A 14529-nucleotide genomic window follows, 5' to 3' on the forward strand; every position below is an offset into this window, starting at 1 on the left:
CTTAATGGCCAAACTACAAGTCAATATTAAGAACTCTAAGTTTTCCTGAAATCATATAGTGGAGGTGAGTCCTGCAGAAAATTGATTGCCATTCACTTCTTCACATCTATGTATAACATATCCAAGCCACCTTGATTTCAGAAAGTATAACCTCACAATAGTTTAGAACAGTGGTTCTCAACCTGTGGGTCGGGACCCCATTTGGGGTCGAACAACCATTTCATGGGGGTCGCCAAACAAGGCTGTCCGCCATTTTTTCCCCCTTTTCTTTGGCCACGCCCCTGGCACCCGGTGATGTATAAGTGGTTGGGGGTCACCACAACATGGGAACTGTATTATGGGGTCGTGGCATTAGAAAGGTTGAGAACCACTGGTTTAGAACAACTAAGACCCAAGAGATGGAAACATCTTGAAGATGTTCACTCAGACTTGAATTTTATTCCCAGGCTGAAAGACTAGACTGACAAGTGGGGGAAAAAAAACACATCTTGGAAAACTTCAACTGAAAATTAATGCTAAAAACAGTGTTATGTGAATACAATCACCAAGCTTCTATTTCAATTGAAGGTATCTTTACCATTTATATTGTTTACATGGTTCTTTTTTTTTTACTAGAGAAATGCATATTATTAAGAACGGTGTACTGGGCATTATTTGGATGTGCAATATATTTATAACATAATGGCAAGAATGTTTTGTTTTGTTTTGTGTTTGGGGCAGTGTTGATTCTAGGCAATTGTCTGCACAAGTCCTTGCAATTTTCTTGGTAAGATTTATAGAACTGGTTGGCCGTATCACCCAGATGGCTTTGTGCCTAAAGCAGGACTAGAACTCCCACTCTCCCAGTTTCTAGCCTGTTGCTTTAACCACTACACCAAATTGCCTCTCAACGGCAAATAGAAAAAGCCAAAAAAATACCGGTTGGGTGAAAATTGGCTGTGGAATTCTGGGAGTTGAAATCCACATGCCTTAAAATTGTCAAGGTTGAGAAACACTGTTCTAGAATGTTTCCATATGTCCCTAAATTAAATCATGCCTACGTCAAAACGCGTCTTAATCAAAACACGCTGCTCTTCATTTGTAAGAAAGAATGGAGTATATGTGCAATAAGCGTCTTGTTATTCTGTTCATTTCCATTGTTCTGCTTCCATTCATTTGTTCTGTTATTTATTCATTATGCTTGCGCTTGTTTCGTTATGCAACCATTTGAATTCGTTTGTTTGATGAAACTGTGTTTTTTTTTGTTGTTGTTGTTGTTGTTGTTCCTTGTCATGCACCAGGAAACATTCTTTTTGGAAGCTGTTGGGGATGTGCACAATTCACTATTCTGAGACAGAATTGCATTAGGGACGTCACAGATCACTGCCTTTCCCAGTAAATTACTGGATCTCCCCAGGAATGAACAGATTGGCATAATCTAGGGGGAAGGGGCAAAGAGGTAAAGGACTGTTTTGGTGTTTCCTGGAACAGAACATTTTGTCCCCATCTTGAGATCAAAATTCTCAAAATGGTATAGGTTCTCCTGCTCGAGCAGGGGGCTGGGCTAGAAGACCTCCAAGGTCCCTTCTGTTCTGTTCTGTTCTGTTCTACTCTACTCTACTCTACTCTACTCTCCGCTCCACTCCACTCCACTCCTCTCCACTCTCCACTCCACTTCACTCCATTCCAGGTATTCTACTCTACTCTACTCTACTCTACTCTACTCTACTCTACTCTACTCTACTCTACTCTACTCTACTCTCCGCTCCGCTCCGCTCCACTCCACTCCTCTCCACTCTCCACTCCACTTCACTCCATTCCAGGTATTCTACTCTACTCTACTCTACTCTACTCTACTCTACTCTACTCTACTCTACTCTACTCTACTCCACTGCACTCCATTCCAGGTATTCTATTCTATTCTATTCTATTCTATTCTATTCTATTCTATTCTATTCTATTCTATTCTATTCTATTCTACTCTACTCTACCCTACCCTACCCCACTCCATTCCATTCCAGGTATTCTATTCTATTCCATTCCATTCCGTTCCGTTCCGTTCCGTTCCGTTCCATTCCATTCCATTCTATTCTGTTCCATTCCTTCCATTCCATTCCACTCCACTCCAGTCCACTCCAGGTATTCTATTCTATTCCATTCTATTCTGTTCCATTCCATTCTATTCCATTCCATTCCATTCTATTCTATTCTGTTCCATTCCTTCCATTCCATTCCACTCCACTCCACTCCACTCCACTCCAGGTATTCTATTCTATTCTATTCTATTCTATTCTATTCTATTCTATTCTATTCTATTCTATTCTATTCTATTCTATTCTATTCTATTCTATTCTATTCTATTCTATTCTATTCCATTCCATTCCATTCCATTCCATTCTATTCTATTTCTATTCTATTCTATTCTATTCTATTCTATTCTATTCTATTCTATTCTATTCTATTCTATTCTATTCTCTGTCTCCTAGGATGCTTTAGATCATATTGTGATGGTCTTCTATTTAGGCAATCTATTCTTGCCTGACCACGCCATAAGCATTTGGCTTGAAAGAAATGGCAGCTATTAAAATCAACCTCCCAATCCAGTTTCTATAATCCCATCACAAATCATCCTTGCAATAAATGTGACTTTAAAAAAAAAATCTAAAAATACAAAACTCCCCAAAGAGGCAGCATTATTATTTTTTTTTCCTGTATAAATGAATATAATATTGAATAGACTTCACCGGGATTCATTGTCCTTTTTTTTTTTTTCAAAATTAATTCACATTCTTTCGGTGAACTCTATTATGGGATGACCTCAAAAGAGCTTCTGCTAGCCGACAAAATGGTAATATATGAAAACCAAGGCCTGTTTGCGTGCACTGCCTCTTGCTTTTCCTCTCTCTTCACCTCAATTATTTTCTCTTGAATTAGATAAATGTAAAATGGGCTGGTTTTAGTAAGCAATATCGAAGGCCCTTCGTGTCTTACCATACTGATGCAGTCTGAAAACTTTTTCAAGGTAAAAGGGGAAAGGAAATATGAGCAGAAAACTCTGAAACAACTCAAAATAAAATAATAATAATAATAATCAAAAGGGAGAAATTGATGTTTAAAACGTTTAATGTTACTTATTGATTTTGTCAACAGAAAAAAAATGCAACAGAAGTATACAGACTTTGTCATTTGCTAATACAATCTTAATACAATAGGGAGATTATAATCTCTCCTATATCATGTAGCTTCCACACCTGAGAATGATCACCAACAGTGGACAGATCACCTGTTTCATCCTGTTTTAAATAAAGTTTGTGTGATTGAATACAAAAAGGGGAAAAAAATAAACGCATAACCATTAAATCAGAATGATATGATCAAGCAAACATTAAGTATTTTCACAATTGTGTCCTTTGACTCCAGGTTGGAATCAGCAGGAAGAAAGTGCTTGCCTTCAATTAAGGACTGAAGCACCATTTTAACACTGAATTTTGTGCATTAAGAAAGGCATACTGTGAAGTCAAGTGATTGTTTAAGTGTACACGGTATAAATGAATGCAAAATAATCTTTGCGTATAAATATAACAGATACAAAGCACCTATTTAAATAGGGAAATTTACAGTGTATGGCAGAAACTTGAAAACAAACAAACATTTAGAAAAAATACCCTTAAAGGTGTTATAACAAATAGAATTCCCCTAGTATCTTGTGTTGATGTTGATTATTATTTTTTCCTCATTAGAGAAAGTGATTTTTTTTTAGAAAAAAGCATAATCCCTGCTGTATCAAAATAATAGCTTCTTAAAATGATGACATGCTGTCCAAGCAGGCAATCAAAATGCATTGTCATTAATTGAGGATGAAAACTTTTGAAGGAGCTGATTGGCTGATAATACAATTATTTTCCCTCCCACTTTCTTAGGATATATAGGTATTTTCCCACGATTCTACAAGTGACCAAATCCAAGTTGGTCACAGAGGACACTTCAACAAAAGAAAAGGGGGAAAATCCAGCTTTATACTCTATGGTTCTATATTGGCTTAAGGAAGAAATACTGGCTATTTTCCAAAATGCTGCAGGCTTTTGCATGAGAAAGTTCCAATTTTGAGAACACGATAAGCCTATTCTTGGGTGATCACAGGATAATTCAGAGACATTTGATTAATGATGTACAGGAGAAGGAGGGAAAAGGAAGAGAAAACAGCTTCTCTCCATCATACTGCAGAACATTAATCTGGATCTCATGAGGGAGACAACAGAATGAAGCTGGTAGAAGTTCTCCAGAACTTCTGTACCATCTTTCTGGAGCATTAGGCAAACTTGCAGAAAGGAAAAAAGGATCATAAAAATCAAAGTATGGCAAGCCTTTGATGTGGGAGAAGGAAAAAAAAGTTGCTTTTGCCAAATTTGGGGTATTATTTCACTCATGTAGGCATGGCTTAGCGCAACCCACATTCCGTTCGTTCTTTCATCTTCCATTTTGCATCTTTGACCTGGCTTCAAACCTTTTTTTTTTTTAAATGCATTCAACTTGATTGTTTTAATGCATTCAACTTTTCTATAAATGCATGTGCATATGTGTGTGTGTGAGAGAGTGCATTTACACACACACACACAAACAATTATAACCTATTAAGTTTAAGTGGATCTAAACACATAAAGGGCTTGTATCTTTTAGAAAAATACTTTCAACAAGGGAAGGTGTTCTTTTAATCCAATCCCAATAATATTCCTAATGTTATAAATAAGTCAAGGCTTAACAATAACATATTTTTAAATACATATATTATGGTAGATATTCCAGCTTCCTGGCCAGACAATTTACGTTTTGACTGCCAAAAAGTTCACTCGTTCCCTTTTTTTTTTTCATGCAACAATTCAGCAAACTGACAGGGCCAATCCATATTTTTTTTTCCATCCATAATTATAAATGCTGGGTTTTCAGTCCTGAGGTATAGACACTATGTTCTTTGTTGATCTAGCAAACGCTTAGAGCTTTCCTTTACAATAATAATAATATGAATAAACTTTATGCCTATGTGGCATACTTATTTATTTATTTTTTTGACTCCAAGCATTTTGACATCACCACCATTCTCCAATTCTTCCAATAAATAAAAGACATTGATTTTGCTAATTAAATCTCGAAGGGAAATAGTCTGTCAATGTTCCAGTCTTCTCAAGCAGATTGAAGAGGGGAGATCAAGCTCCAATTTCTCCAATTTTTAGTTCTATGGAGGGTGAAATGTGACTTTGAAGGGTGTCCATCCACGGCTGACCCCTTTTTTCTTGGACAAAACCTTTCTCACATCCCTTCAATTCTCTTAAATCAGATCTTTCATTCTTCTGAAAGAAATGCCACCGTCATAGTAGTAACAACTTCTTTGCACACAAACATATATATTTATATATATATTCTTAAAAAGAAGAAGAAGAAATCTTTTTTGGAAAAATAAAAAGCTCTTGCTTTGAATGTGTTTTCAGTTTTTGCAGGGACCCTGCCTTTTGGGTATTGATTTCCATAAAGGACATTGTTGATCAGAGGTCATGTCTTTTTTTTTTTACGATCCAACATAGGCTAAGAGTTGGAAATTCGTTCATGAATATTTCACTTACGAGCGCATACATTCATTTTACACGATTCCTCAATGTGGCCGGGGGATTGTGAGGTCTGCAGTGTTCCCACCTATAAAAAATACAAAAATATATGTCTGCTTACCGGGATGTGAGCAGGGTTTGGCTAACCTATACCTATCACCCCAAAAAATATTATTTGTTGTTTCTTTTTTAAAGGAGAGATTCACTGTTCTGCACCCTTCAATTCAATAATGCTCCATTAGCTTTGATTTGCACATTTATAAAACTGCAAGGAATTCAAGTTCAAGAATGACAACTTTAAAAACAGAACAGGTTTGTTTAAATTATAAGTCTACTGAATTTCATCTCCTTTTTTTTGTTAGGCTGCTGTGCACGGGCTGTATGTGTGTTTTTGTATTTTATTTAGTCCTTAAAAATGTAGAGTTATCATCCTGAAAGGGAAACAGAAGTTGCATTTCATTACTAAGTTATCAGGGTCTCAACCAGTGAAATTTAACATGGGGATAAAGAGGCCATAAAAAAATGCATTGCTGGAGTGAATGCACTGTTAAACATAAATAGTTTTTATCTGGTGCTAAAAATTTAATTGCTCCCCCTCTTCCCTCCAACATCCAGAAAATCAAAAGAAATAGTGTTGCAGTAAACTTGTTATACAACTTTTCTCTTACATAAAGCTTGACAGCTGTAATCCAGGCAAAGGAGGGGAAATATATATATTATCCAGGCAAAGGAGGGGAAATATATATATTATATTTATATATATATATTATATATATATATATATATATATATATATATATATATATATATATATATATATATATATATGACATTTCCTAGATGTTAGTGGAAGAGATGAAGATCAAACCGTATGGGAATTTTATTTTATTTTATTTTATTTTTGCAAGCCAGAAAAAAGAAAAGAAAAATAGAACCCGTTTGGCATAATGGTTAAAGGCACCAAGCTAGGATTAAAGAGCTGGGGTGGTGCAGTGGTTAGAATGCAGTACTACAGGTGAACTCTGCCGACTGCAGGCCGTTCAATCTTGACCAGATCAAGGCTGACTCTGTAAACTACTTAGAGAGGGCTGGAAAGCACTATGAAGCGGTATATAAGTCTAAGTGCTATTGCTGTTAAAGACACCAAGCACGGCACTCAGAGACCCTAAGTCCCAGCCCTGCTTAGGCACGACTTCCAGATATGTGATTTTGGGCCAATCAGAAGCAAGCTGGGATCAGTTTTCGGACTACCCAAGCTTATTATTTAACAAATGTATATGCCACTCATCTCATGGTGCCAGGCTTACAACAAAATAATATGTTGTTGTAGTACCTTCATTTGGGTCAATTACTGGCTCAATTTTAGGAAGAAGGCAATTCCAAACTGAAGACATTGTATGGATTTCTCCAGGCAATCCTCAAGTGTCAGTACTGACTTAAAAGGTGCCATAATAAAGAAATAAACAAAGCAACAAATGAGTTAATCTTCCCCAGAGCCATGGTGGTGCAGTGGTTAGAATGTAGTATTGCAGGCTATTTCTGCTGATTGCCGGCTGCCAGCAGTTTGGCAGTTCGAATCTCACCGCTCAAGCTTGACTCAGCCTCCCATCGTTCCGAGGTCGGTAAAATGAGGACCTAGATTGTTGGGGGGGGTCAATATGCTGACTCTGTAAACCGCTTAGAGAAAGCACAGTGAAGCGGCATATAAGCCTAAGCGCTATTGCTATTGCTATCCACTTACGCATCTTGTGAAACCACACCACCAGCTAATAACCAATCACTGTTTTCTTTATTTAATGGCCAAGATTTACAACTTGTCTTTCCACTTGGAATTCAAGTACGTCTTCCCTCCCCTCCCCCCCCTTTTATTTTTTATTTTAAAAATGTATTATTGTTTTGATGATGGTTGGTTACAGAGTCAGCCAAATGTTCTGACCAGATTCCTATGTTCCTCCTATCTAGTCATTCTCAAGGACAGATGTTGCTGTTTCATGGTGTTCAAAGTATTGTTGCAGGATGTAAAACCGTTCCAAGCAAAGCTGCCAGTTTGCAACTGACCGGCGGTGATTTTGTCAATGCCCATGGTGTTCAAATGGTGTTGCAGACATTTAGGAATTGGACCATGGTGCATTTTCCTATGGCTTATTCTACTCCTATTACTCCTACTTCTATTACTATTATTATAAGTAACCTGCAGTTAAATTCACAAATGACTGGTGAGAAGTTAATAATTCCAGTCCTAACCAAGGACGTACAAATTAAGATAATACCCAATGATATAGGTAGTTCAAAGCAAGGTGGTCTGTTATTGCTTTGCTCTTGTTGTTGTTGTTTTTTTGTAAAAAATAGAATGTGTGGGTCCAATAAATTCAAAATTTCTGAAAACTGAGGGAGTCTTTTATAATTATAATTATAATTATAGGCTTTTTCTCTACAACTGCCCTGCAAAGTTATGTTTAAGTGAGATCAAAAGGTCTCCAGGGGTAAGACTGGACTTGTATTTTATTTTCCCATTCCTAATTTATTGCGTAGGTCATTTGGCTACCTGATCCTAATTAAGCCATGATTTGTCACCGATTCCAGTAACATATCAAGCAAAACTAACTTATGTTTCGGCACACAACTCAAACACTGCACTGCATTTGGCGTTTGAACTACGCCAACTATAACTTAAGTATTTGGGCAGAGACTTAGCATGCTTCTATGAAGCCATAATATAGGCTACACAGGTAAACCTTGATTTACAACAATTCATTTAGTGACCGTTCAAAGTTACGACGGCACTGAAAAATGGGACTTATGACCATTTTTCACCGATACGACCTTTGCAGCAGCCCTGTGATCATGACATCCAAATTCGGACGCTCGGCACCTGACCCATACTTATGACAGTCATAGCGTCCCGGGGCCTCGTGATCCCCTTTTGCAACCTTCTGACAAGCAAAGTCAATGGGGAAGCCAGATTCACTTAACCACCCTGTTACTAACTGAACCACTGCAGGGATTCATTTCACAACAGTGGCCAAAAATGACTCCAAATGGGGCCAAACTCACTTTAACAACTATCTCACTTAGTGACAGAAACGTTGGGCTCAGTTGCAGGTCGTAAGTTGGGAACTACCTGTATTGCTTTTTGTTTGTTGGTTTGTTTCTACCTTTATCGATCAGCTATTTTCTAACATTCGAGATTAGTTAAAGCAACTGCATGTGCCAATTGCAAAATTAAAAAGGAAAAGATACAATTAAAATCAACATTTTTTAAAAAAAAAAAAGCAAAAGGTTAATTTTAATCACTTTTCTAAACCAGAGAGAGAGAGAGGGGGAGAGGGAGAGGGAGAGAGAGAGAGAGAGAAAGAGAGAGAGAAAGAGGACCTCATTGGGGAGTGCATTTGTACCCCACGATAACAAAGCAAAAATCATTTTAGTTCATAACACATAAATAAGCTTCTGAAAGGAAGATTGGATGTATGGCAGATGGATGGATGGATGGATGGATGGATGGAGGGAGGGAGGGATGGATGGACAGAAGGATGGATGGATGGATTACTGACTGCCAGAAAGTCAGCTCTTTAACAAACACAAAATCAGAAGTGGTCAACTTCAAAAGAGCTTTTTCTGCTGATCTAAGGTTCATACCAGGAGATGCAACCCTCAAGTTCAGACTATAAACTATTTAGTACTCAAAAACTTCAAGTTGGGTCAGTAGACAACTGCTATCCTATACAACATATCTTTTACAATTAGGAATCATATGCTCTCCACACCATGGAGTTCGGTCGGCAGTCTAACCACCATCGTTTCCAGCTACTGTAATTCCTGGCAAATATTTCAGTGGCAGTCTAACGTAAAGCATGTTGCGGGAGCCAAGGTGAAATGTGAATGACTGTTGCTAATTAGCTTCATAGGGATCACACCTGGAGAAAAGGTGATAAATACGCAACCCTGCCTCATGCTACAAATGTCATTTGCAAAGCTAAGAACCACAAACTGCAAAGTTGTTTTTTTCTGGGGGGAAAAAATGTAGCTTGTTCTCCCTTATCATGATTATTGTAGGGAGCAATACAGCTAGGTGCAATCAGCATACTGCTAGCCTCTGTTCTAGAGTTCCAAATGTACTACTCTTTTAGATAGTTGTTAAATTTCATAGAGGACAGCATAGTACTGTGTGAAACGCTACTAGTCAATGAGTTAAATGTTGAACTGCAAACTTCCAGTCCTACTTTTTAAGTGCACCCCAGCAGGAAGGACCAAATTCACGACAAAGAAAGGTCTGCAAAATCAAGGGTCCCCAACCCCATTTGGAAATGGGCCAACAAGTGGCGGAGGAAGTACGCACATGTGTGCAAAGCTCCACTCGCGTTAGTGTCTCACGCACAAAGGCCCACTCACACAAACCGCTGCACATGCGTGTGCTCGCCACTCCCACAAATGGAGCTGTGTACGCATGCACGAGCCTGCCCCTCACAGAAAATCATCCCCCTCTTCATTCCCCCACGCCAAGCCAGAAAGGTTGGGGACAGAAGTGGGATTCAAATAGGTGAACAACCAGTTCTCTGCATGGATGCTGCTTCTGGAAGTCCACTCTAGGCCCGGGCAACAAAAAATTAGCTACCGGTTCTGCTGAAATGGTGCAAACCGGCTGAATCCCACCACTGCATCTTGGCCATCTGATGTTGTTTGATCTTGAGCAACAGTCTCCAACCATAGTGGGATTCAGCCAGTTCGCACCACTTTGGCAGAACCGGTAGATAATTTTTTGTTGCCCAGGCCCAGAATGGACTTCTGGAAGCGGCATCCACACAGAGAACTGGTTGTCCCATATTTGAATCCCACCACTGCCAAGATGCCATGGTGAATAACATCCCAAAAGTTGTTCAAAGATCCAAGAAGACTAGGAGGGCCCCACTAACTCCATCGAGCTTCTGGCACAGATCCTCAACCAAGGCAACCCTACCATTCTCTGTACTACCTCCCAGATGAATCACTGCTTGAAATTAGTCTCACTAATAAGCTCCATCCATAATCATCAGGAGATGACAACGTACCATCTTCTCTATTGCCCTACTCAGAAAAGGAAGATTAGAAACTGGTTGAAAACTCTATCAGTGATGGCTTTTATTTATTTATTTATTTATGAGACTTATATACCGCTTTTAAGTGCAAGCACTCTCTAAGCGGTGTACACCAGTAAGCAATGTATATATATATATATATATTTCCATTGCCCCCAACAATCTGGGTCCTCATTTTACCTACCTCGGAAGGATGGAAGGCTGAGTCAACCTTGAGCCAGTGAGATTTGAACCGCTGACCTGCTGAACACAGTCAGCTAAAGTGGCCTGCAGTACTGCACCCTAACTGCTGCGTGTCCTTCCCATGACCGTGCAACCAGTTCTAATCTGTTCCTTTTTCTTTTCAAATGCATTTGTTGTTAGTTGCAAAGTCGTGTCCAATCCATCGCGACCCCATGGACAACGTTCCTCCAGGCCTTCCTGTCCTCTACCATCTTCTGGAGTACATTTAAGCTCACGTCTACTGCTTCAGTGACTCCATCCAGCCCCCTCATTCTCTGTCGTCCCCTTCTTCTATTGCCCTCAATCTTTCCCAGCATTAGGCCCTTCTCCATTGAGTCCTTCCTTCTCATTAGGTGGCCAAAGTATTTGAGTTTCAGCTTCAGGATCTGGCCTTCTAAAGAGCAGTCAGGATTGATCTCCTCTAGGACTGACCGGTTTGATCACCTTGCAGTCTAGGAGACTCTCAGGAGTCTTCTCCAGCACCATAATTCAAAGGCCTCAATTCTTTGGCGCTCAGCCTTGCTTATTGTCCAGCTTTCACAGCCATACGTTGCAACTGGGAAAACCAAATGCATATTTCTATAGATCTTTTGAGATAAGAAGCTAAGAGGACAAACAGATCAAGAGGACAAACAGATTTTTAGGTGGCAACTCCTAACAGAGGAGTCAAAGTCAAGGCAAATCTATTTTTTTCTGTATTTAAAAGGATGACTTTGCTAACCACAGTCCCCAATGTCCTCCCATAATGTCCTGACAGAGAAGATGCTACATAGAAAGTAAAGCATAGTCCAAACGGGCCCAGTGGAAGCAGAACTGTAAATACAGAATTGCACAGTGGGCTTATAAAATCCATCCTGATGTGTTTTTTAGAACAGGTAGGTCCTTAGCTTATGAGCACAACTGAGCCCAACCTTTCTGTTGTTAAGTGAGACATTTGTTAAGTGAGTTTTGCCCAGTGGTGGGATTCAGCCAGTTTTCACCACTTTGGCAGAACCGGTAGCTAATTTTTTGTTGCCCGGGCCCAGAATGGACTTCCGGAAGCAGCATCCACACAGAGAATTGGTTGTTCACATATTTGAATCCCACCACTGGTTTTCCCCCATTTTACAACCTTTCTTGCCTCAATTGTAAAGTGAGTCACTGCAGTAGATACGTTAGTAACCTGGTTGTTGAAGTGAATCTGGATTCCCCCGTTGACTTTGCTTGGAGAAAGTCACAAAAAGGGGGATCACGTGACCTTGACACACTGCAACCATCACAAATACAATGTCAATGCTGCTAACATCAGATGTTTTTACTTTGACAACATATGGAGTTGCAACCATTTTCCTTCTTGCGTTTTATTCTTAGAGTTAGAGTTAGAATTAGATGATACTGGGGGAAAGGGGGAGGAATGTGCATGGGAGTTTAGTTAGACATAACAATACTATAACCAGTGTGAGAATCAAGGTTAATGAAATAAGAGATGATAAGAAATGGCGATTGAAGAACTGGAGGGAAAGCCTGCATTTCAAACTAATTGGAGAATGTGATTTATGACTGTGAATTAGAGGAGGGAATTGTGCTTTGATACTATGTGCTCAGGGGAGGGGAATTCAGATTTTGGCTTTGACTATGTAAGTGCTGAAGTTATGCTACTCGAATAAAGATTCTTTAAGGTAAACAATGCCTCAAAGTTCTTTGAAGAGTTTCATCTGTTGGAACCATGACATTAAGCCAAGCATCTGAATTTTGATCACGTGATCATGGGGATGCTGCAAAAGTTGTAACTGTGAAACATGGTCATAAGTCACTTTTTCTTCAGTGCTGTTGTAAGTTTCAATGGCTACTGTTGTAAGCTGAGGACTACCTGTATCCACTTCATCTGTCTATCCTGCTGATGAATCAAAGTACTATTTCACCAATTTTGGAAGAAAGAGGATACTCAGGAATGACAAGGACAACCACTTATGGTTCCACACAGTCTCAAAAATCAGGGTCATCGAGAAAGGCAGAAAATTCCCTAAGTCCTTTCAGAAAAACTTTCAGATCCATCACGTCCCTAAGGCAGAACCTAACGATCTTGGGAGAAGTGAATCGGAGTAAAAAGATGACTCACAACCGTAACTGAGTCCAAACTTTTGACCTAAGCAAAGGTGTTGTTAGAGAGAGTTGCACCTCATTTTACAGGCTTTTCTGTCATAGTCATTAAGTCAATCCTGCAGCTGTTAAGCAAATCGCAAAGTGGCTGCCCCATTGACTTTGCTTGTCAAAAGCTGGCTGGGAAGGTTAAAAAAATGGGGGTCGCATGATCCCGGGACAGAGCAACTATCATAAGTACATGCCAGGGGAGTTGAAGTCCACAAGTCATAAATGGGCCAAGTTTAAAGACCCCTGCCCTAGAAAGTGTGCAGAGAAGCACATGACCGTTAAGTTTGAAAATCAGTTGTAAGTCACTCTTTTCAGTGCTATTTTGTGCACTGAACAGTCATTAAGTCCAGGACTACCTTGACTACCCAATATTCAAGGGATCCAGTATTGGTTATTGCTCTAATGCACAACTGTCTAATATATGTGTGAAAGGATCTGGTACCCTTTGGTTTCAATGACAAGTGCCAAAGGTGCTTTTTTTCAGGGGGCAACTGAACTTTCTTGTTTTTCTCTGAAGATGTTTCGCTTCTCATCCAAGAAGCTTCTTCAGCTCTGACTGGATGGTGGGGAGTGGAAGGATTTATACTCCTTGCAGACAGCTGGTCATTTGCCTCCTTTTAGAGAGTTGCAGACTACAGGAACCATCTGTGCTTTAGTCTGAGATGCAGACCATACAGACACATCCCCAACAGCCTGCATCTGTCTTCAACAGGGAAGGGACACATCCTGCAGCCAAGAAGGCTCCACACCCATTTGCACCACTCAGATGACCCCGAGGACACAGATAAGCCTCCAAGTGGCCTCAACAGCTCTCCAAAAGGATGCAAATGACCAGCTGTCTGCAAGGAGTATAAATCCTTCCCTTCCCCACCATACACTCAGAGCCTAAGAAGCTTCTTGGAGGAGAAGCAAAGTGTCTTCGAAGAAAAACAAGGAAGTCCAGTTGCCTCCTGAAAAAGCATCTTTGGGATAACATGGATGGCTGAGAGTCGCCATAGACACTCTCAATGACAAGAAGAAACATCCCATTTATACTTCAGTAATAAAACACTTACAATCCACTAGAGTAGTGATTCTCAACCTTCCTAATGCCGCGACCCTTTAATACAGTTCCTCATGTTGTGGTGACCCCCAACCCTAAGGGCTCTCCAAGCGCGCATCGACGCTGCCCACTCACCTGCCACACCCGGGGCTCAGCATACCTTGCCTGTCCTCACCTCACCTCCAAAGGTTGCCAGCCTGCCCGGCTCCAGCTGGCCAGGGAGGGGGGACAGGAAGGCCGCTTCGCTGGCTCCGCCCAGCCTTGTTGGAGAAGTGCCCAGGCAGGAAAAGGGAGAGAGAGAGTGTGAGAGAGAGAGAGCCAAGAGGGCAACAGCACTGGCAGAGCTTAGTTCAGCCTCCTCCACGGAAAGGGCCACAAAGCAGCACAGCCTCCCTTAGGAGATGCTCTATGGAAATGAATCCAGCGCTGCAACGACCCCCAGCTCAAAGTCGTGTGGAAATGGATAGAGGAGTGGTGCCTTGGTTCC

The 14529-nt window shown here is 40.2% G+C and overlaps 1 protein-coding gene across 2 annotated transcripts in view; it reads right to left on the reverse strand.

Moving 5' to 3' along the window:
• Positions 1 to 2738: 2738 nt before the first annotated feature.
• Positions 2739 to 14529, reverse strand: part of PCDH7 (protocadherin 7) — a 78012-nt gene continuing 66221 nt past the window's right edge. Inside the window, exon 2 of one of the 2 annotated variants that reach the window (XM_039351952.1) lies at positions 2739 to 5664. In XM_039351952.1, the coding sequence (XP_039207886.1) occupies positions 5587 to 5664 (78 nt within the window). In that variant the 3' untranslated portion in view covers positions 2739 to 5586. Of the gene's footprint in view, positions 6008 to 14529 lie in introns of both variants that reach the window. The other variant, XM_039351953.1, reaches the window with a different exon arrangement.

This window comes from Crotalus tigris, unplaced genomic scaffold (genome assembly GCF_016545835.1).
Source record: "Crotalus tigris isolate CLP2741 ecotype Arizona unplaced genomic scaffold, ASM1654583v1 scf7180000018376.1261969, whole genome shotgun sequence".
Classification (NCBI taxonomy): Eukaryota; Metazoa; Chordata; class Lepidosauria; order Squamata; family Viperidae; genus Crotalus; species Crotalus tigris.